The following is a 22,015-nucleotide window of genomic DNA, read 5'->3' on the forward strand; positions in this document are numbered from 1 at the left end:
GGCTGGGGCGGTGACGGAGGCAAACACTTATTGAGCACCTACTGTGTGCTAGGCGCTGTCCTAACCACTGGATGGGTATCAGCTCCATCACTCTCCCAACCCTCTGGGGTAGGTTCTATTGTTAACCTCACTCCACAGAGGCCCCGGGCCAGGCAGGGGCTGCCCACTTCCTGGCCACAGCCACTTCTCTGGGGGAGGTTCCTCACCTGCCACCTGCAGAACCCCACCTCATGGTTTCCATGACGACGAGATGGTTCCAGCACACAGTAGGCGCTTAGTAAATGCACAGCCTTTTTTTCTCTTAGCTCTGATGGGGCTGGGGGCGTTCTGGCTGCAGCAACCTGCCCCCTTCCAATGCTACTACGCCCCCCCCCCCCCTGCAGACCCCAGAGCCACGCGGTGCCGGGTGTCGTCTCAGCTTTAATGACGTTGGTCACAGTTCCGCACCTCGGGTCCCCAGAGCTGCACCCCCCGGAGGAGGCGGGCGGGTCTGGGGGTCTGCCCCTGGCCAGTGCCCCCCCCCCCGCCCGGCTGCCCTGGGTGGGAGTAGGGATGAGGAGTGGGGGAGGGGGGATGCGGTGTCCCCGGGCCAAGGCCGGCCCCGGGGGGTGCGGGGCTAGGAGGCCGGGGCCTCGTCGTCCACGCGCTGGCCAGCGTAGAGCGCGGCCAGGGGCCGGAAGCGAGGGCCCCAGCTGTCGAGATAGGCGAAGTCCTGCTCCGAGGCGGACGAGCCGCTGTGCAGCGAGCTGAGCGAGGCGGCCGGCGAGTCCGCGCCCTCGAAGGCGTAGGTCTGGAAGGCGTCGTAGGGCGGCACCGACAGGTCCCCGTCCGCCAGCGCCACCTTGCGGCTGATGAAGTCCCTGAACACCGAGAAGTCCGGCTCGGGGCTCGGCGGCTCCTGCGGCAGCGGGAGGCGCTCGGAGGGCAGCCGGGCCTGCGCGGGGCTGCCCGCCCCGCCGCCCGCGCCCGCCCCGCCGCCGTCGCCGCCCTTGAGCTCGCCGAAGTCGTAGAGGCTGCGCAGCGCCGACATGTCGTAGGCCTCCGTGTCCTGCTCGCCGCCGCCCTCGTCGTTGTATTTGATGACGTTGTCCCGCATGTCCTCGTCCTCGTCCGAGCTCAGGTGGCTCTTGTGGTGGCGCCGGAGCGTGAGGATCAGCAGCACCAGCACTGGGCAGGAGAGAGGGGGCGCCGTGAGGGCCTGGCCCCGCCCAGGGCCCCCCTCACCCCTCCCCACCGCGAGCGACGTTAGCCTTTTCAGGGGTCGCAGGGATGCTAAATGCCCTGCTGTCTCCATCCCCAAGCCAGGAAAAGATACCCTGGGGAGGACTCTGGGCGCTGGGGGACTCCCGGGAGCAGGGCCGAAAGCTGTCCTTGACCGTGACCTTTGACCCTCAGCTGCCTCTGTCCCCTGAGAGCTGCAGGACAGGTTCAAGGCCTTCATCTCGAGGGTTCCTCTCTCCACACACCTGTTCCGAGTGTGCCCCTGGGAACGCAAACCCTCAGGTCCTGCCAGGCCTGCAGGGGCCGCCCACATGGGACAGCCGCACCTGTGCCCTCCCTGCTGTGTCAGCGTGTCTGCCAGCCTGTCCACCCCACCCCACCAGACACACACCTGCACTTCCTGCCTGCACTGCAGTGGGCACTAAAGCCTGCCCGGGAAGGACTGAATGGACCTGGGCCGATGGAAGGCAGGAGTGGGCGCCCGCCCCTGGCCTCTTCAGTTAAGGCCAGGACTCCGTGTTCCCCTCCCCTCCCCCCAATCCCCACCCCTTCCTCCCTCTTGCAGCCGGGCTTGTCTCCACGATGGGTGTCCCAGTGTACAGACCGGGGCCGCGGGTGTCCCAGGGTGCAGACCGGGGCCGCGGGTGTCCCAGGGTGCAGACCGGGGCCGCAGGTGTCCCAGGGTACAGACCGGGGCCGCGGGTGTCCCAGGGTACAGACCGGGGCCGCGGGTGTCCCAGGGTGCAGACCGGGGCCGCGGGTGTCCCAGGGTGCAGACCGGGGCCGCAGGTGTCCCAGGGTACAGACCGGGGCCGCGGGTGTCCCAGTGTCCCAGGGTACAGACCGGGGCCGCGGGTGTCCCAGGGTGCTGACCGGGGCCGCGGGTGTCCCAGGGTACAGACCGGGGCCTCGGGTGTCCCAGTGTACAGACCATGGCCTCGGGTGTCCCAGGGTGCAGACCGGGGCCTCGGGTGTCCCAGGGTACAGACCGGGGCCGCGGGTGTCCCAGGGTGCAGACCGGGGCCGCGGGTGTCCCAGGGTACAGACCGGGGCCGCGGGTGTCCCAGGGTGCAGACCGGGGCCGCGGGTGTCCCAGGGTGCAGACCGGGGCCGCAGGTGTCCCAGGGTACAGACCGGGGCCGCGGGTGTCCCAGTGTCCCAGGGTACAGACCGGGGCCGCGGGTGTCCCAGTGTCCCAGGGTGCAGACCGGGGCCTCGGGTGTCCCAGGGTGCAGACCAGGGCCTTGGGTGTCCCAGGGTGCAGACCGGGGCCGCGGGTGTACGCAGGGTACAGACCGGGGCCTCGGGTGTCCCAGGGTGCAGACCGGGGCCTCGGGTGTCCCAGGGTACAGACCATGGCCTCGGGTGTCCCAGGGTGCAGACCGGGGCCTCGGGTGTACGCAGGGTACAGACCGGGGCCTCGGGTGTCCCAGGGTACAGACCGGGGCCTCGGGTGTCCCAGGGTGCAGACCGGGGCCTCGGGTGTCCCAGGGTGCAGACCGGGGCCTCGGGTGTCCCAGGGTGCAGACCGGGGCCGTGGGTGTCCCAGGGTACAGACCGGGGCCTCGGGTGTCCCAGGGTACAGACCGGGACCGCGGGTGTCCCAGGGTACAGACCGGGGCCGCGGGTGTCCCAGGGTACAGACCGGGGCCGCGGGTGTCCCAGGGTGCAGACCGGGGCCGTGGGTGTCCCAGGGTACAGACCGGGACCGCGGGTGTCCCAGTGTCCCAGGGTACAGACCGGGGCTGTGGGTGTCCCAGGGTACAGACCGGGGCCGCGGGTGTCCCAGGGTACAGACCGGGGCCGTGGGTGTCCCAGGGTACAGACCGGGGCCGCGGGTGTCCCAGGGTGCAGACCGGGGCCGCGGGTGTCCCAGGGTGCAGACCCTGGCCTCTCTTGCTGTGCTCCTGCCTACGCCCCTGTCAGAGGCTCACGGCTCTCGACCCATGGCCTGGCCCCCTCCTTGAAGTCTACGCCATCCGCCCAATTTCCTGCTCAACACAGTGTTGTCCTGGTTGACAAGGAGGATCTTAACCGCGAGCTGCCGAGGGTGAAAGAGGAACGGGTCGGTCTCCCCAGTCCTCAGGCGCCCCCAGGTCAGCTCCAGCTTTGCAATGACTCGGGGTTTTTCAGTCTCTCTTTCACTGAGTCTGTGCCATGGGAGGGCCACGCAGGTGCATATAGCAGTGCATTCTGGGGGCTGGAGGAGGACGGATGGACACGTGCTGGTGAGTGCGCCAGGCACGGGACTCTTCCTGCTGCCCCGGCTGGCCCAGTGGCCAGAGCCAGCTGTGAGGGCCATGGGGCAGCATCCCAACTCAGCTCCTAACAAGGTGTCTTATGACAGGGCCAGGGACGGATCCCCAGGGAGGCCGCCCGCGAAGGCAGGTGTCAGGAGCGAAGTGGGGAAGATGGATGGACAGCCTGGGGAGCGGGGGGCTGGGCTGCCGAGGAGGGCGCCCGCGAGAGCAGATGGCAGGGCTCGTGGGCGGCGGGCGACAGATGTGCCAGGCCTGATCAGCGATTCCGCCCGTCACCTTTACAGCACCGATGTGCACTTTCTCCGTTTGTGGGCAATTAGGCAGAAATTTGTTTGCACTGCCTCGGAAAATGAGACCGCTGTAAAGTGCACCCTCTGGAAAAAAGGGCTCCGAGCCCTGGGCTGGGGCGAGGAGCCGGGGGGGCCCGGGCCTCTGCAGGGACCTAGGGACATGCAACCTGGCCATGGCAGGCCCTTGGGGGGGCCAGCGGCCTCACCTGTGGGCAGCGAGGGCTGGGGGGCAGCTGAGCAAAGCTGCAATTCACACTCTGGGCTTGTGTGAGGACGTGAGTCCCCGGAGGCAGAGCCGAGGCCGTGCTGTGCCCGTGTGGCCACAGCTGTGGCAGTGGCATATGGCCACGGGAATCTAATTTGGGAATGGGGATGGGGACACTTTGGTGTCCAGAGGGCTAGTGATGAGGCTGGACGTGCACCTTCCCCCACTCCCCAGTGTCTTAAGATTTTGCCCGAGGGGCCCCGACGTTTGGCCCTCAGCTTAGAGTCACGGCAGGTGGTATAGTCAGAGAGGCAGGGGACAGCCCGAGCAGTCCCGATTCCGAGTCAGAAGATGCACGGTGCTCTGTTACTCAAGCCACTGGACCTCTGCGAGCCACGCTTTCCTCATTTGAAAAGCAGCCGTGTGGTCGTGGGGCCTGCAAGAGCTCTCTTCACCAGCAGTGGTACCCAGGGAATCAAAAAGGACTACAGACGCGAAAGGACGGAGAACACCCTCTGGGGTGGGCGTTTGGACGCTGGCCGAGGTGCCTCTCACAATGCCTGCATCCATATTCGAGTGCTGGCTCTGAGCCCCAGCTCTGCTTCCAATCCAGGTTCCCGCTAATGCGTGCCCTGGGAGGCAGCAGCTGACTGCTCAAATACTTGAGCCCCTGCACCCAGGCAGGAGGCCCCGATGTCTGGAGCGGGAAACTGGCTCCCCCACACCCACCCAGGGCGCCGGCCTGGGGCTGGGGTGGGGGTGGGGTGGGCGGCTCGCGATGGACTCACCGACCAGGATGAGCACACAGACCAGGAGTGCGATGAGGGCGCCGGGGCTGAGGGAGGCCGCCATGACGAAGGCCGTGGTGTTGCAGGACTGGATGGCGCCCGAGCTGTCGCAGCCGCAGACGCGGATGGTGAGGGTGCCCGTGCTGCTCAGGGTGGGCGGCCCGTTGTCCACCACCAGGATGGGCAGGAAGAACACGTCCTGCTCCTGCCGGTTGAAGCCCACGTGCTGCGTGTGCACCGCGGCCGTGTTGTCTGTCCGGAAAAGGGGTGGGCGGTAGCGTGTGACTTGGGCCCGCCCAGGATCAGCCCCACGTCCTGTCCCAGTCTCCCTGGTCCCCACACTGCTGCCTCCCCCTCTACTCATGACAACAGTCCCTGATCTCCCCATGTTCTGCTCCCAGCTGTCCCCCAACTCTGCCCCCAGCAGCCACGCCGCCCACAATGCTGTTCTCAGCTGTGCCAGGTTCTGGTCCCAGCTGTCTGGGATTCTGTGTTCAGCTTGTCTGCGATTTTGTCTCCAGCTGCGCCAAGGTCCTGTCCCCAGCTGTGTCAATTTCTTTTCTCAACGTTCGTCTCAGCAGCCTCGACGCCACCCCGCTGGACTCTGACCCTTGGTCAGAGCCTGGGTTTGCGGGGCCCTGACAAGTCCCAGGTCACGGAGAAGGATGGGGAGCGCTGCTTGGCAGCGGCCTCGGCTGGGACATCTTTCTGTCCTTCAAGGTCAAGGTCAGGCTTGGTAAGGGCCGGGGCGCGGCCTCTGGGGGCCCTGGGCTGCTCCCCTGCATCTTTCCTTTTCCAGAGGTGGCCAGAGAGGGCGGTGAAGCGACACACGCGATACTTAGGGGACTGCTGCAGCCTGCGGCTGGGAACGCCAGGTGGGACTCGGGCATTGTGGGGGGCTTCGAGGACATGTGGCGCCATTCCCTGCCCCTCCTGTGTCCCCCACACCTGTCCTGTTAGACGCAGGTCTCCCATGACCTCGATGATTTTAGTGGCCCTTCTCGGTTCCGTGCAGTGTGGTCCTAGAGCGCACCCAGCGCTGACCCAGGCTGCTCCACCCCTCACAGCCGACTCAGCACAGGGGGTCCTGCTCCCTGCCTCCGTCCTCAGGCTGCTCTCTCTGGCCTGAGCCTGCGCGGCCTTAGGTCCCGTCCCCAGCCCAGCCCCTGCCCGGCAGCCCCCGGGGACTGCACTTCCTCATCACGGACACAATGCAGGGGGAAAAAGCCCCCGGGGAAGGCTGATTGTGACCTTGGGCCCGGAGGTCCAGATGGGACAAGACTGGCCCTGAGCTGAAGGCTGCTTGCAGGGTGGCAGGCACGTGGGGGGTCCACGCGATTATTCTACATTGATACACCTTTGAAAATTCCCACTCAAATGTTAAAAAAAAAAAAAACCATGGAGTCCAAGCCTATCGTTTACTGTGTTGGGCATCTCACTCGGCTTCTTTGGATCGCTTTTTTCTCATCTGTAAACTGGGAAAGAGGGGGCCCCATAGGTGTAAGGATTAAATGTGTCATTGGCTCAAAACCCTGATTAGCGTTTGTCTGTGCCAACGCCGCTTGCCATTGTCTCCGGCTGCGCCCACGTCCCTCTGCTGCCCTTGCACCTGCTCCCAGGCTCGGCCGCCCTGCCTTTACCCTCAAGTCCCCGCTGCCTGGAGCGCCCTCTCCTCCTCCTTGCCCGGGCAAACGCCTCATCCGTCACGCTGCAGCTAAATGTCACCTTCTTTCCTGTGGCCTCCGTCCTCCGCCTCCCCGGGAACAGAGGATTTACAGCCCCCCCCACCCCCCGCACTCTGCAGGTGCATTGCACAGTGCTGTCACAGCCCTTGTCACGTTGTGTTACGTTCCCGTGTGCCGGTGTCTCCGCGCCCCGGGAGCCAGGCCTGGCACGGAGCTGATCTTCAAGAACGATGCTTGAAGAAGCCGCAACTTTGGGGCCGCCTGGTGGTTCCAGGTGGGCTCCTGGAGCTCCGGCCTGCTGTCAGAGGGTGGGGCAGCCCGGGCTGTGAACATATCTGCCTTCCGCTGGTGGGGCAGGGAGGTTCCAGGGCAAGAGGGAGGAGAGAGGGGATGGGGCGGGACTCCTGTGCACTGATTGGCAACTGATGTCTTTGTGCACCATGGAGTCTGCAGCCACTTGAAACGCAAAGTCAGGCCCACACCTCACGGCCACCGAGAGTGTGGCGTCAGCCTGATTTCACGCAGGTGGACCCTGGGAAGTGTCTGGTCCGAGTTCATCCAGTGGCTTCATCTGTCCATTCTCCATCCACCCTCCCTCCCTCTCCTTCTTTCCAGCAAATCCTCACAGGCTACCATGTGCCGGGGACCACGCTAGCCACGGGGGCCGCTGAGAGCTAAGCCGGCCACAGCGCTGGATCGAACGCACATTCTCACGTGAGGGACAAACGTGCATCAAGTAAGCCTGTAGCTCAGTGGATAGTTACAATCCATGGAGTGCCGTTCAGGAAATACAGGAAGGGCACAGGACAGAGGACATGACCCAGCCTGGGAGCCCAGGGAGACCTTCTTGGAAGCAGTGTATTATCCCTAAGCTCTGAGCAGTGAGTTCTGGGAGAGGGGACAGTTCGTGCAAACGTCCTGAGGTTGGAAGAAGTACAATGCACTCCAGGAACTGCAAGCAGCCCTTGGTGGCTGCAGGAATGAAGTGATGGTATGGGTAAGTCAAGCTGAGGTTGGATGGGGAGACTGGGGCTCATCATGGAGCTCCTTAGAGGCCAAGGCAATCATTCTGAGTTTACAGAGAGAGTGAGTGAGAGAGAGAGAGAGAGAGAGATCTTCCATCTGCTGGTTCACTTCCCAAATGGCCTCAATGGCCAGAACTGGGCAGGTCTGAAGCCAGGAGCCAGGAGCTTTCTCCAGGTCTCCCACACGGGTGCAGGGGCCCAAGCACTTGAGCCATCTTCTACTGCTTTCCTGGGTGCATTAGCAGGGAGCTGGATTGGAAGTGGAGCAGCCGGGAATCAAAATGGTGCCCGAAAGTGGCAGCTTTACCCACTAAACCACAGTGCCGGCCCCTGGATTCCTTTCTTTTTTAAAGATTTATTTATTTATTTGAAAGGCAGAGTTACAGAGAGGGAGAGGCAGAGGCAGAGAGAGAGAGAGAGAGAGAGGTCTTCCATCAGCTGGTTCACTCCCTAGATGGCTGCAATGGCTGGAGCTGCGCTGATCCCAAGCCAGGAGCCAGGAGCTTCTTCTGGGTTTCCCATGCAGATGCAGGGGCCCAAGGACTTGGACCATCTTCCACTGCTTTCCCAGGCCATAGCAGAGAGTGGGATATTTTCTTAAAAGCAATGGAAGGGGACCGGCATTGTGGCACAGTGGGCTAAGCTGCCGCCTGTGATACAAGCGGTCCATATAACCTCTGCTAATGTGCCTAAAAAAGTGGTGGGAGGTGGCCCAAGTGCCTGGGCCCCTGCCACCCATGTGCAAGACCCGGATGGAGTTCCAGGCTCCTGGCTTTGGCCTGGCCTAGTCCCAGCCATTGCAGCCATTGGGGAGTGAACCAGCAGACAGAAGATCTGTCTCCCTCTTTGCTTTCAAATAGATAAATCAAATCTTTAAAAAAAAAAAAAAAAAAAGCATTGGGAGGCCGTTGATCAGTGGGCTTGGAGCAAAGAAGCAGCCTAGTGACTTATCCTTCATGCCACGGGAACTACACATGGCGTGCACGCTCCGCATCAGGACTGCCCTGGACCCTGGGGTACAGCAAGGGACAAGGCAGACGCGGTCCCTGGCCATGCCAAGCCCCCGTGCTAGCCCAGGGGGTTTGTAATGTTAAGATCAAGCATGGGTAGCAAGACAGGACAGGAAGCCAGTATGCGTTTGGGGTGCAAGCTCACAGTGGTAGTGGAGCCAAAGAAGGCAGATCTGAGCACTGACCGACTGGCTCGACCTCTGATTGCCAAGCCAGAGCAGACAGCAGCGCTCAGGGTTGCTGTCTCGGGCCATGGACCGTACGTTCTGCGAGCTCTGCCCGCCACCCCTCCTGCCCAGGACAGGGAATCCCTGGCCTCATCCCTGACCAGCAGGTGCCCTCCTGGGTTCTGCTGGGGAGGCCGCGGCCATCCCAGACCCCTACCCCAACCTTCTAGGTGGGACCCGCGCCCAGCCCTGCATCCATCCATCTGGCCTGACATACATCAGTGTCAATTCCTGGCTGCGAAAGCAATATTTATAAATCACGTTTCCAAACTGGCTACAAATTTGTACAAAGAAACAGATGGGGTGGGGTAGCCGTTTGTCACCTAGGATATTTATATGGCGAGAGGGAGGGGGCTTGGCGTGCCGCGGGGAGGGACCGAGGGGCAGGCGGGGGAGTCCCTCTGCCGTGCTCTGACCTCAGCACACCCCTGTTGCCAGAGCTCACATAGGCTGATCACACCGGAAGGGAGCTTGGCGGCCCCCAGCCACAGGAGAGCAGCTGCGGGCAGAGCCTCAGGCCCCCAGGGCTGGTGAACCTGGCGAGGCTGAGCCAGGGTTATCTGCGTCTGCCGAGGCCGGCTCAGGACTCCACCGGAATAATGAGTAGCTGTTGCTGTACTGGTTGTTAACGTGCTGGACTGCTTCCAAAGTGGTTTAAACAGCCACTGCTCGGGCTGGGACTGAGCCCCACCCCAGGCCTCCTGGCCGCCTAAGCCTTTCCTGCAAACAGAACCCCAACTTCAACACCCCCGAGGCAATCGGGGTCCCTGCTGGCCACAGTGGCAGGTGGGGAGGGCGTTGATCGGGTCCTGCCCCAGGTCATAGACTGCAGCCTTTCTAATTGGTGATCTGAGCTGCACTGGTTGTTATGTATTTTGAACAGGAATCTGGGAAACAGATGGGTCTGGCTTCAGAGGCCACCATGCCTATCTCTTTGGGGAGCAAGGGATGGACCAGAGTCTCGAGGGGGATACCAGACCTGTCCTAGGGCCAGAAGGAACCAACAGACCAGGCCCCCAGTGCCTCTGTGACTGCGTCTCCCCCACGCTCCAGCCAGGCAGGTCTCCATCTGTTCCCCGCACATCTCAGTCTCTTTCCCACCGCGGGGCCTTTGCACCTGCTGTCTCCTCCACCCCAATGGTTCTGGTTCTTTCTCCCAATATCTGCATGGCTCATTTCCTCATTTTGTTATGGTCGCTACTCGCTGTGGGTTCCCCGGGCCTTCCCAGATCACCCTGCTTAAAACAGCTTCCCCTCTAAAGCCCTTGCTTTATCTCTGTGATCTCATTTTATTGCACACCTACTACGTGGCAGGCACTGCTCTAGGCACCCAGGGTCCAGCACTGAACAAAGTAAAGTCCACACTCTGTGGAGATTGCATTATCCACATCTGATCCTGTCAATTTCTGTCTTGTAGAATACAGAATAGGTGGGGATTTTGTTTGCCATCGCCTTTCCGGGCCTCAGAGCACAGTCCAGTACACAGGTATTGTGTCTTTATAAATGCCCAAGAACGTGCTTAATAACGTATTGCTCAATGTACAAGTCGACACATTGTGATACTAACAGTGTACCTGGGTAGCCCTCATCTCACCAGGCCGCTGAACCACCAGGGGTGGGGGCATTACTGGTCCCACTTGCCATTGGCTGAGCCAGGGCCGGACATGGGTCCCTCAGTCCTGCTCCACTGACACCTGCCTCCCCCTCAGTTCATCTCTTAAGGGTTCAGGTTTCATGAGGAACTCGGGGCGGGGGTCTCCTCTCCGTTTGCTTGCCAGGTGAGCTAAGGTGGAAGCATACCACATGTGGGACCGGTGTGGCTTTGACTCTCAGCCCCCACCAGCCCCCTGCAGGGCCCCGGGCTGGCTCCGTTTACCCCTGTCCCAGTGTCATCACCCACAGCACAGGGCGGGGTGAGATGGCCACCTTCCAGGTGGCCCAGAGGCTGCCAAGAGACGTGAGTGGCAGGCGCCTTCTTAAACCACGAGGGGCAGAGTGTGTGCATGTGGCTCGTGGCAGCCTGAGAACGGGGCTCCTTCCGCCTTGGACTCTGGCCCACCTGCTCCTCATTGGCGCCCTCTCTGGATCTGCCAGCGCTTTCCCTGGGAAGCCCACACCGCGCTGTCCTTGGGGGCTTGGCCAGGGGCTGGCAAACGGCCTTAGATCCAACTCCCGCCCTCCACCCCTCACCCGGGGAGAGGGAGGCCAGGCTCTGTGACTCACGGACAACTCACCTTGGATGTCGAGCAGAGAGAAGTGAGGGTTGCTGGGAGCCTCAGGCACCAGGCGGAAGTAGAAGCGGTGCCCGCCTTGGGGCTCGTCCCTGTCCACCACGCTGATGGTCTGGATGAGCTGCAGGCCGAGGAGAGAGCTGCTGGGGACTCTGGGTCCCAGGAGAGGGTGCGTCCCCTCCCCTCCCCGCCCCAGCCTCTCGCGGTACCTGGCCGGGCTTGGCATCCTCACACACAGCGGCCTCGTAGGGCGTGGCCAGCTCAGGGGGGTTGTCGTTCACGTCCAGGATGCGGATCCTCAGGGAAGCCCGGGACAGCTGGGCGTGGTTGTCTGCAGGCAGAGCACAACAGCCTGGTGTGGGTGTGTGGGCCCCAGGCAGCTCCCTGTCCCTCCCAGGACGGGATTCCCAGGGGGGTCCCACTGAGGGACCTGTGGGACGAGGACCGTGACTGGGAGTCGTCACTGTAACCATCACCCGGCCGTGACCATGACCATGGAGCCTATGGGCACCGGCACCACCACGGCTCCACGGTGACCGCCAGCACCATGATCAGTGTCGTCACTACCGGTCCCACCTTCACCTTCACCACCGTTAGCTTGATCATCACTGCCTCTGCCAATGTAACTCCAGCACTGCCCCTGCCTGCCGCACCACCCTGTCACCGTCGCCACTGCCACCATCAGCACCGCTGGCAGTGGCCCCTCGGTGGCAGCAGCAGCACCACCACTTCCCCCATAGCCACTCCAGCCTCCACTACCAGCCCCGCTGTGGCCACCGTGACCTCTCCAGGGCCACCAGTGCCCCGTCTCATCAGCCCCACCCCCAGACTGGCACCACCACGGCCGGCGTCACCCCACGTCCACTGACACAGCTGGAACTTCCATGCTCATTATCAGAAACCCTGTGGGTAGGCCCCGTTTATAGCCCCGTATGGCAGAGGGGAAACTAAGACACGGGCGAGCTTGTGGACTTGCTCAGCTGTGGTCGGCGCCGTGGCACAGGAAGTTAAGTTGCTGCCTGCGACACCAGCACCCCGTATCGGAATGCTGGTTCAAGTCCTGGCTGTTCCACTTCCGATCCAGTTCCTGCTGACATGCCTGGGAAAGCAGCAGTAGGTGACCCGAGCGCTTGGGCTCCTGTCACCCAGTTGGGAGACCCGGATGGAGTTCCTGGCTCCTGGCTTCGGTCTTACTCAACCCTGACCATCCCTGACCATTGCAGCCATTTGGGGAGTAAACCAGCAGATGGAAGACCTCTCCCTCTGTCTCTGTCTCTCTTCTCTCTCTCTGTAACTCAGCCTTTTAAATAAATAAATACATCTTAAAAAAAATTGGTCAGTTGGCAAACGAGCTCTCTCAAGACCAGATCCTGAATGAGCCAGACAAGTCTGGGACATGCACTTTGGTCGGCAAAACCATGATGTCTCCATCACTCCACTGGGGCGTCTCTGGGGGTGTGGCAGAGAAGGCTCTAATACATTTATTGAATGAATGAATGAATGAATGAATGAAGCTGGGGGACTGGGCCTGAAGGATGCTTGAATCCTGGGGGTGGCTGTGTCCCCCAGTGTGTGAGCTCCTGACATCCTGCCCTTTCCACACCTGGAAAATAAACAGAGCTGTACACAGGGCTTCCAAGTCCACCTCCGGCACCTGGGAGCCGTGGGATCCAAGTCCGGCCACTCGGCCTCTCTGTGCGTCCGTTTTCACGGGTCTGAGAGTAGCAGGGTGGTTGGGCAGCAGATTGGATTAACGTAGGCAGAGCACTAACAACTGTGTACAACACACACAGGGCAAGTGCTGGGATTAGTTCAATAGAGACGTCCCCGAGGGTCCTTCCGGCGATGACACAATGCGACTCCAGGGTGGGCCACAGCTCGCCGGCCATCCTCTCTGCCAGGCGCCCCCTCTGCCCTTAGAGGGAGGGGCTCTTTGGTACCCGCCCCACCATCCTCCACCTGCCAGTGACCTCAGGGATGGCCCCTGGGGGACAAACTCCTCCCCGCTTCCAACAGCCACGTGGATGATGGGGGTCTCCGGCTGGGCTGGCACGGAGCTGATCCGGGGGCAGCCTGGAAACTGAGTTCTGGGGAAAGCGGGACCGGGATGGAACCGTCGGCTTCTGTCTCTGAACTCTGGGGCTCGCTGGATGCTGCCTGCAGCTGCTCGTGTGTTGATAACGAGCGCCGTGGAGACGGCAAGGCAGGTGCGGCCACCTCCCGGTGGGCCGGGGAAGGAGTGGGGGGGTCCCTAATTAACTCAGACCTGACCCCTCTCCGGAGTTCCCCTTAGCCAAGGGCACCTTATCTTTTCAGCTCACCCAGATCTGCCGTCTCAGTGATTAGAGGGGCTTCTCCGGGGGCGAGAGACGGGAGTCGTGACTGGGAATGCCGGGCGAACCGTTATTTTTAAGAGCGCGCTGCCGGAGAACTTCAACACACAGACGGCGGCGGGTTCTGCAGGGTGGGGGTGGAGGAGGCTCGCAGCTAGGATCCCGGTGCCCAGTCGGGTGGGGGCGGGCAGCCGGGGCCGAGGGCCCTTTCCCTGCGGTGGCTGGGTCAGGGGGCGGGGGGGGGGGGGGGGGAGACGAGATCTGAGAGAAGGGAGATAGAGCAGGCCAGACTGCTCGTCGGGCAGCCGTGATGCTGGACCACCGGTCCCACTGCCCGTGAGAGCCCAGGACCCCACCACTGCCTGGCCTCTCCTCTTTGAAAGGACGTCTCCTCTCTGGGAAGCTGCGGCCCCCTGGCCCAGGTGAGGGCCTCAGACCTCAGGGTGATCGCAGGTGGCCACCTGCAGAGCTTATCCTAGGGCCCTCTGGGGTGGGGCCGGAATCCTTGGCACTTACTCCCCCAGACTCCACCTCCAAGGTCAGCATCCAGTGCCCTTGACTCTGCGGCCGCGGTTCTCTGGCCTGGCTGTGGTCAGTCACCCAGGAAGCCTTTAAAACTCCCAATGCCCCTGGCCGGCGCCTTGGCTCAATAGGCTAGTCCTCCGCCTGCGGCGCTGGCACACCGGGTTCTAGTCCCGGTCAGAGTGCCGGATTCTGTCCCAGTTGCCCCTCTTCCAGGCCAGCTCTCTGCTATGGCCCGGGAAGGCAGTGCAGGATGGCCCAAGCATCCGCATGGGAGACCAGGAGAAGCACCTGGCTCCTGGCTTCAGATCAGCATGGTGTGCCGGCCGCAGCGGCCATTGGAGGGTGAACCAACAGAAAAAAGGAAGACCTTTCTGTCCCTCTCTCTCACTGTCCACTCTGCCTGTCCAAAACAAACAAACAAAAAACCTCCCAAAGCCCCCCAGGGGAATCTGTTGGGTGTCAAGTTTGCAGACCAGCGCCCTGGGGACTGGCGTGGGGTCAGGGGTCCAACCAGATGTCCCACCTCTGACTCGCCTCCTTCAATCCCTTTCTGACCACCTGAGATGTCTCCGGTATAAGACAGAGACTCCATCAGCTGATCCATCTCACGCTCTGAGTAGGATTTTTCCATTTATCACCCCCTGTCTTATCTATGGCCTCACTGGGTCCATCCATAACCTGGGGGGCGATGAGCGTTTGGAGCAGCGGTTACGTCGAGACGCCTACACCCCCCTTCAGGGAGCCGGGGTGGAGTCCTGGCCCTGCTTCTGATCCAGCTTCCAACTAATGCACACGCTGGAGGCTGTGGGACGGCTCAAGTGCCACTCACGTGGGAGGCCCAGGTGGAGTTCCAGGCTGCTGGCTTTGGCCTGACCCAGTCCTGGCATTGCCAGCCTTTAGGGAATGCACCAGTGGGTGGAAGGTCTCTGTTTGTCTCTCTCTCTACCTTTCAAATAAAATGAAAATAAATAAAAAGTCAAAATGTTTAAAAAATGCAGGAGGTGTTGTTAAACCCATTTTGTGGATGCAGAAACTGAGGCCCAGAGCAGGGTAGGATTTGCCCCACAGCCGCAGGTGAGTCTGTGGCAGCGCTGCAGACCCTAAGCCCAGCGTGCAGTCCGGCTCTGCCATCAGAGGGCCCTCCCGCTGCCTGGGGATTTGTCTGTTGGGTGGTGGCTGCTGCTCGGGCCAGGCGCAAGCTGACCTCTCCCGCTGCCCGGCGGCAGGTGCCCCTCTGGGGGCTGGGTCCCCCATGGCCCACCCCCTTTGGCATCTCAGTTCAGCTGACTGACATGCAAATTAGTTTAATTATTTCTTCTTCTAAAATAAATTATATTTTGCAGTAGCTGCAATATGTTGTGTCAGGCAAAATTACATTCAATATTTTTAAACTAATTGATGCAGCCTTGAGGAAGGCTGATTGACAGCCCGGAGCTGAGCAGGCCTGCAGCCTTAACGGATTCTAAATGAAAATTCAGCATGCTCCGGCCCGGTGCTTCCTCCCGGGCTGGTGCGCCATTAATCCAGGCAGGTGGCGGGAGAAGCCCTGGGGGTCGGCGGGCGGGCCGAGGAGCAGGGCAGCCCCGCAAGGGCCTCGGGAGGAGACCGACGAGGGGGCAGGAGAAATGTCGGGCAGGGAGGCAGCTCTCGGCCTTCTCTGGGCCTGAGTTCCTTGTGGCAGGGGTTGGGCTGGGCGATCTGCAACTGAGAGTTGAGGGCTTTTTTTGCTGACAATGAAGGATTGAGAATCTACTGTGGACCAAGGACACAGCAGTGAACAAGACCAACAGGGTCTTGAGGTCTGGGGGCAGGGACAAACGTTACTCTAGACTGGGACGAGAGTGGACAGGAGCCAGGAGACTATGGAGCAGGAAGTTGCACCTTGGTGGGGTGCAGGGGTGCTGTTCTGCATCTGCTGAGACCCGAGGAGGAAGGGAGGGAAAGATGGTCCTGGGGAGCAGGACCAGCATGTGCCAAGGCCCTGGGGTGTGCATGGGGGCAGGAGGCTGCAGCTAATCGGAGTCTGGATCTCTTCCAAGGAAGATCTCAGCCTCTGGCAGAGTTGCTCACTGGGCACCTGGACCGAGCTGAGCTGGGTGGGGAGGCTGGAGCCAGGGTGAAGGGAAGAGGAGACAAGATCTGGCCTGGTGACCCAGTTAGGAATGTGCCTGCTCCCAGGAGGATGGCAGGGGGCAAGTCCTGAGCACCTGCCCTGCCCAGGGTCCGTGCCGCCCTCTTTCACCCGGTCACCCTGTCACCAAGGGAGGACGGCTCCAGTGGGACTGCCATGTGGCTAACGAGGAAATGGGCTCAGAGAGGTGAGGCAGCTTGCCCACAGTCTCGCAGCTGGCGATCTGCAGAGCCGGTACTGGAAGCTCCGTGGAAGAAGTTTTAACCAGCAGCGGGTACTGTCTTCCTTAGCATCTTTAGCTGTCAGATTCCTACTTTTCCAAGCCCCAAACATGGCCCTACCTCCTCCAGGAAGTTTTCCTTGATTGCCCAAAGTTATGACAATTGGTGGATAAGCCCAAGTCCTACAGAATTAAGCAAACAACAAACTGATTGACGTCTGTGATGACTTCATCTCCAAGATGCGGAAGATCTGATCAGAAGTCTTGACCAGGAATCAGTCCTCCCCTGGGTTCACTCTGTCTTTAACATTCTGTGTTCTCTCTTAGCCTATACTTGTACTTAAGTTAGTTTTCTTTTGAAGACTAAACAGTTCCTCTTAGGCAAAAACACACACGGCCTTACGGGTTGGTTTAGAATAAGGGGGGCCTTTGGAGGCCAAGAAGTCCCATGGTGTGCTGCCTGCACAATGGACAGGAAAGTCAGGGTCTGGAGACCTGAGAACCAGAGAAGCCCGTGATGAAATTCTCAGCCCAAGGCTGAAGCTCTGGGCCCAGGCACCTGCTACTCGAAGCCCAGAGTCCGAAGGCTGGAGAACTTGAAGGTCTGGTGTCTGAGCTCCCACAGCCGGGGAGGACTTGCCTTTCCTCTGCCCTTTTATTCCATCTGGCCCCCTCAACTGATCAGATGATGCCCGCCCACATTGGGTGGGGGTGGATCTGCCTCCTGAATCCACTTATTTGAATATTAGGCTTATCCAGAAACATCCTCCTAGACACGCCCAGAAACCATACTTTACAGATACCTGAGTGTCCCTGAAACTAGTCACGTTGACAACCAAGGGAACCGCTACACCAATAGAAAAAAAAGTGATCACCCTGCTATTACCTCCTGGCCTTGTCCTCACCCATCATCCCTCTCTCTTTTTATGTATTTGTTTATTTGAGATGCAAGGGGGGGGGGCAGGGGAGAGAGAGAGAGAGAGAGAGAGAGAGAGAGAGAGAATCGTCCACCTGCTGGTTCGTTACCCGCATGGCTGCAAGGGTCAGGGCTGGGCCAGGCCGAAGAATTCCATCGAGGGCTCCCACGCCGGTGGCAGAGCCATCATCTGCCATCTCCCAGCGCGTGCAACAGCAGGAAGCTGGATTGGAAGTGGAGCTGAGACTTGGATCAGGCACTCGGATACGGAACATGGGTCTTCATGGCAGTGCCACACTCCCGCCCACCCCTCCGTCTTCAGCCCTGCTCCTCAACTGAGCTCCTTTGGGTCTCTGCCCAGACACCCCAGTCTGCCCAGACACCCCAGTCTGCCCACGGCTCTCCCCCTCTTCCCCTTCTCTCCAGACTCCACCAGACGTGCTCATCATCTCTCCTCCCTGCCCACGGAAACAGAATTTCTGTCTATTTTGTCGATGGCGGTATTCCCAGCACCTGGGTGCCTGGCGCGTGGTAGGTGCACAGCACATAGTAGGTGCTTAAAACAGATTTGCACAATGCATGGATTGCGTTGTCTGTGGCATCCTTGACTATGCCGCGTGCTCCAAGAGGGATGCTGGGAAGATGGGGCCTTCCAGGGGGCTGCACCCCTCCAGGAGCCAGCCCTGGGGCGCAGACTAGAGCTGCGACCCCCTTCTCGCCCCTCTCCTGGGGCCAGGGTATCGCATCAGTAAAGTAAGCGAAGTTGGGTGTTGTGGTTCTCCTTGGCTGTCACAGAAAGAGGAGCCGAGAGACAGAGAGAGAGAGAGAGAGAGAGAGAGAGAGGTGAGGCTGGGTGGGAGGGGAGGGGGGAGGGAGAGGAAAGGGGAGGGAGTCTCAAATGCGCCTCCTTCCCACTCCCTGGCAGCCGCAGGGAGAGAGGCAGAGCGGGGACCCTCTGCTCCACCAGCCCCAGCCCCCACCTCCTCCCCAGGGAATTAAATTGCATCCAAACGCAAGGCTCTGATTAGAGCTGGCCAGCTGGGCAGCAAGATTTATCATCCCAATTATCAGCAGCCAAGACAAGCCCCAGGAGGCGAGGAGGGCTGGTGAGCAGGTGCAGGGCTGGGGGCCGCGGGGCTGGGGGCTGCGGGTCAGGCCTCCTGGCCCTCTCTACTGGGTCCCTGGGCCCCTCCAGGTTCCAGCTCTCCTCTGCCTCTCCCGGGGCCTCTTCTCGCCTGTTTGGTTTCCCTGTAGACATTGGAGCTTTTGACCTTGTGGGGTCAAAGGTCACTTCCGAGGGGCAGGGGAGGACTTCTGGGGAGGGGGGAGTAGCCCTGGGGCTGGGGCTGGGGGTGGGGAGAGGTTTCCTTCCTAGGCGGAGTGGGTGGCTGAACTTCAGGGCTGGCCCACGGAGTTCCCAGGCCCTCACAAGAGCTTCATTCCTGTGGGCACCTGTAGGCACTTAGGGGGGCACAGCATCCCAGGAGCCATCCAGTGTGAGCCCAGGCCTGATCCACACACCTCGGGTGGTGGGGAGCTCCTGCGGGGCACAGCTGTGACTCGTCTCTTGCCCAGAGGCCCTGTCTCAGCCTCCCCGGAGCACCCCACTACCCAGCTCGGCCCTGCCCTGCCCCCCCTCAAACCTCCCCCTCTGCACATGGCTGGGCCCGAGGCTTCCTCCTGGCCTCCCAGCTGGGCTCCAGGCCTGCTCCTGCCTCAGAACCCCAGGGAGCACGGGGGACCCCACATCTGATCTTGGCGTTCTGCTCCAAGACCTGAACTGGCTGCTCACGGGCCACCCAGGGCCCTCCCCATACAGGCAGTGACCTCACCCTCACCTCGCCTCACCTGCGCAGGTCGCTGCCCCCAGCCCCAGCCCCAGCCTCGAATACCCTTCCCTTCTCAGGACGGGCAGCGGGCCACCACGCCCCCAGGGGTCTTTTCTGCCTGAACTGCGTCCCCTCGCCTGCTGCCCCGGAGCCCCCATGGACCCCCTCCTGCAGTCCATGCTGTTACCACCTGAGGATGGGCCTCTCCCCGCCCACGTGTGTGCTCCCCAGAGCCCTGGCTGAGGGCGGCCACGGGAGCGTCCCTGGGGGAAACAGTGCCGCCTGCTGCTCAAGCCCAACTGCCCCCACTCTTCACTTTGCCTGCCTGCTCCTTCCTCCAGGCCCTCCGAGCCTGCTCAGGAGCACTGGGCTGGGAGTCAGCCCTGGTGTCGGACGGCGTGGGCACCTGGCTCCCTTCCTCGGCCTCTCTGTGCAGTAGGGCAGGTGGGGCTGGGGTCCATCGCTTCTCGCAGCCCCTCTTGGGCTCAGATTCCTTCCCAGGCTAGTAACAGCGCCCACTGCGTGTCGGGCACTGGGATAGGCGCTCGGAGTCCCTGTGAGTCCGAATCCCGGGGATGAGGGATGTTTCATGCAAAGCACCCAGCGCGATGCCCGGCCTACGAGAGTTCGGAACCGACAGCGGCTGCTGTTGGCCAACAGTTCCTCTCCTACCACCGTAAGGCAGGCCTCGTTGCCTCATTTCATCCATGAGAAAACCAAAGCAACGCATGCGCGAGCGAGCTGGGCACCGCGCCCCCAGAACCGGCGCCCCATCCCCGGGCCAGCTTTCCTGCCTGGGTGTGCAAGCCCACAGTCAATCCCCACACACACGCCCCCGCGTGTGGCTGTCTCGTGGACCGGACCGTCTCCGGGGAGGGGGCGTGCTACTGCACACCCATGCAAACACATCCATAAATCATGACGCAAGCAAGCGCGCAAGGGGAGGCGGGGACTTGGCCTGGGGTGACCCAGCTGGGGAAGCTTCCGGCCTGTCCCATGAGCCCCCTGCTGTCCTGGACAGCTGGCTGTGAGCCCTGCAGAGCAGCGGGGGTGGGGGCAGGGTACTGACAACCCTGGGGAGGGAACAAGCGGCGTCCTGGCACCCCGCTCCCCCCAGCCCCCCCGCCCCACCCCAATCTCTTTGAAGATTGTCCCCTTACAACTGCCCTTTCCATCGAAGGATTCAGACACAAATTGTACTTTAAATTCAATATTGGTCATTAATATTTCATGATTACAAAACGTTAAAGATAATGTCAGTGGAAGGAGCGTCTGCACAGGCAGAATGGATGACTCAGAAGTGCGGGAGAGGGGCCCCCGCATACTAAGTGCTTCGCCAGGCTCGGGGGCAATCCGCCGTGACAGGCGGCAGCTCCCAGCCGAGGGAGCGTCCTCCCAGGCGCTCCCGAGCCCGCAGCGGTGTATAAATATTTCCCCTCTGATTCTTGTCACCTCCTGTTTGTTTCGCCGGGAGCAGGCGGGGCCGCCTGACCCCTTGAGTGTACTGTTTCCGAGGAAACCGAAGGAGGCTTCCACAAGGATGGCTCCGGGCCAGGTGGGGACCTGCTGGCGTCGCCCGGGAGGGCACGCAGGCGCCCGCCGGGTGGGAGGTCTGAGCCCTGGCCCTGCGCTGGTTTCTTCCACGGTCTCCTGGGCCATGGCTGTTCCTTCCCATCTGTAAAATGGGGCTTAAAATGCTGTCCTTGTCTCACGGAGACAGCAGGAGGGCTACTTGCGACACTCTCTTGGCGCCAGCACCAAGGGACCCGGACGCGGGGGGGCAGCGGCGGGAGAGCTGGGCTCTGGGTCAGGCTGCGGCGGGGGAGTTTGAACAAAGGACTTCATCCCTCTGAGTCCCGCATACTGGGGGGGTCACGGAATGGACACCCCAAAGTGTGAAGACTCCCCGGGCCTCACGGGAAAGGCAGGTGCACAGTCTGCTCAGGTCAGGTTGCACACAGCTTCAAGTACCAGGCTGAGCGCCACCAGGTCCTGTGGAGCCCGCCCACAGCACTGAGGGGTGGGGCCAGCCACGGCCCCTGAGTACCACACCGGGCAGGTGAGGCTCAGAGAGGGCTTCGGAGCCCAGCGGCCAGTCTTCCTCTGTCAGAGTCATCTCCCTCCCCATGGCCTGCTGTCACCGACAGCGGCCATGTGCTTGGGCAGGACTCAGTGAGCAGAGAGTGCTGGGGGGAGGAAGGCCACCCACAGATGCCAGGGAGGGGACCGAGCAGCAAATCCTGGCTGCATCATTGTACATCCTTGCTCTCCGAACGCCTCGAGCCTCAGTCTGCCCATCAGTAAAATGGGTGTTGATCATGACTCACTCAATAAAAGTATGTACTAGAAAGCACCTATTCTAGAATATATATATATAAAAGGCAGAGAGATAAAGTGTGTGTGAAAGAGAGAGAGAGAGAGAAGGCTAAAGTGAAAAGCTGGGAATCAGATCCCCCACGGAGTGGTAGGGACCCAAGTACCTGAGCCATCGCCTGTTGCCTTCCAGGTGCACATGAGCAGGAAGCTGGACCCAAATCCAGGAACCCTGCCAATCGGGGATGCGGGAGTCCCAAGAGACACTTCAACTGCTCTGCCGGGTGCCGTCCCCGGGACAGATCTGAAGTAAGAACTGTAAGACGCCGGTGAAGGAATGACCCTGCTGCTGTGGCCTGTGCTGTCCCCATGAAGGAAGGAGCCTGCTGCCTGTGACCTGTGCTGTCCTGGTGAAGGAGTGACCCTCCTCTCTGTGGCCTGAGCTGTCCCCGCTGCTTTCCTAAGGAGCCGGCCTGGGCAGAAGCACAACGCCTGCCTCAGCAGGGGACTTGCCAGTGGGGCAGGTTGGGCAGGGGGTGAGCAGGTGGGGCTGTGTGGGGGTGGGGAGAGGAAGTGGCCATGCCCGCATCCAGGCAGGCCCTCCTTGGCTCCGTGTGCACCTGCCTTCCCGGCTGCATGTGCACCTGCAGCCTGGAGGCTGGGGTCTGCCCTGAGAGCGGGCTCATGGAGGCCGGGAGGTATGCTGTCTCCCCCCACACACACACTCCGGCCGCCACTTCCTCTCCAGCCACCTTTGTCATCTCCCTTTCAAGCGGCAGCGGAGTGGATTCAAAGGCTTGGGAGC

At 61.5% G+C, this 22,015-nt stretch overlaps 1 protein-coding gene across 1 annotated transcript in view; it reads right to left on the minus strand.

The window, feature by feature from the left end:
- Positions 1-616: 616 nt before the first annotated feature.
- The window catches only part of CDH22 (cadherin 22), a 66,059-nt gene continuing 44,660 nt past the window's right edge, over positions 617-22,015 (minus strand). Inside the window, exons 8-11 of the mRNA XM_062202385.1 lie at positions 11,153-11,274; positions 10,947-11,064; positions 4,766-5,017; positions 617-1,167 (exon numbers count right to left, since the gene is read on the minus strand). Coding sequence (XP_062058369.1) covers positions 617-1,167; positions 4,766-5,017; positions 10,947-11,064; positions 11,153-11,274 — 1,043 coding nt within the window. The remainder of the gene's footprint in view (positions 1,168-4,765; positions 5,018-10,946; positions 11,065-11,152; positions 11,275-22,015) is intronic.

Source organism: Lepus europaeus, chromosome 10 (genome assembly GCF_033115175.1).
Source record: "Lepus europaeus isolate LE1 chromosome 10, mLepTim1.pri, whole genome shotgun sequence".
In the NCBI taxonomy this organism is placed as follows: Eukaryota; Metazoa; Chordata; class Mammalia; order Lagomorpha; family Leporidae; genus Lepus; species Lepus europaeus.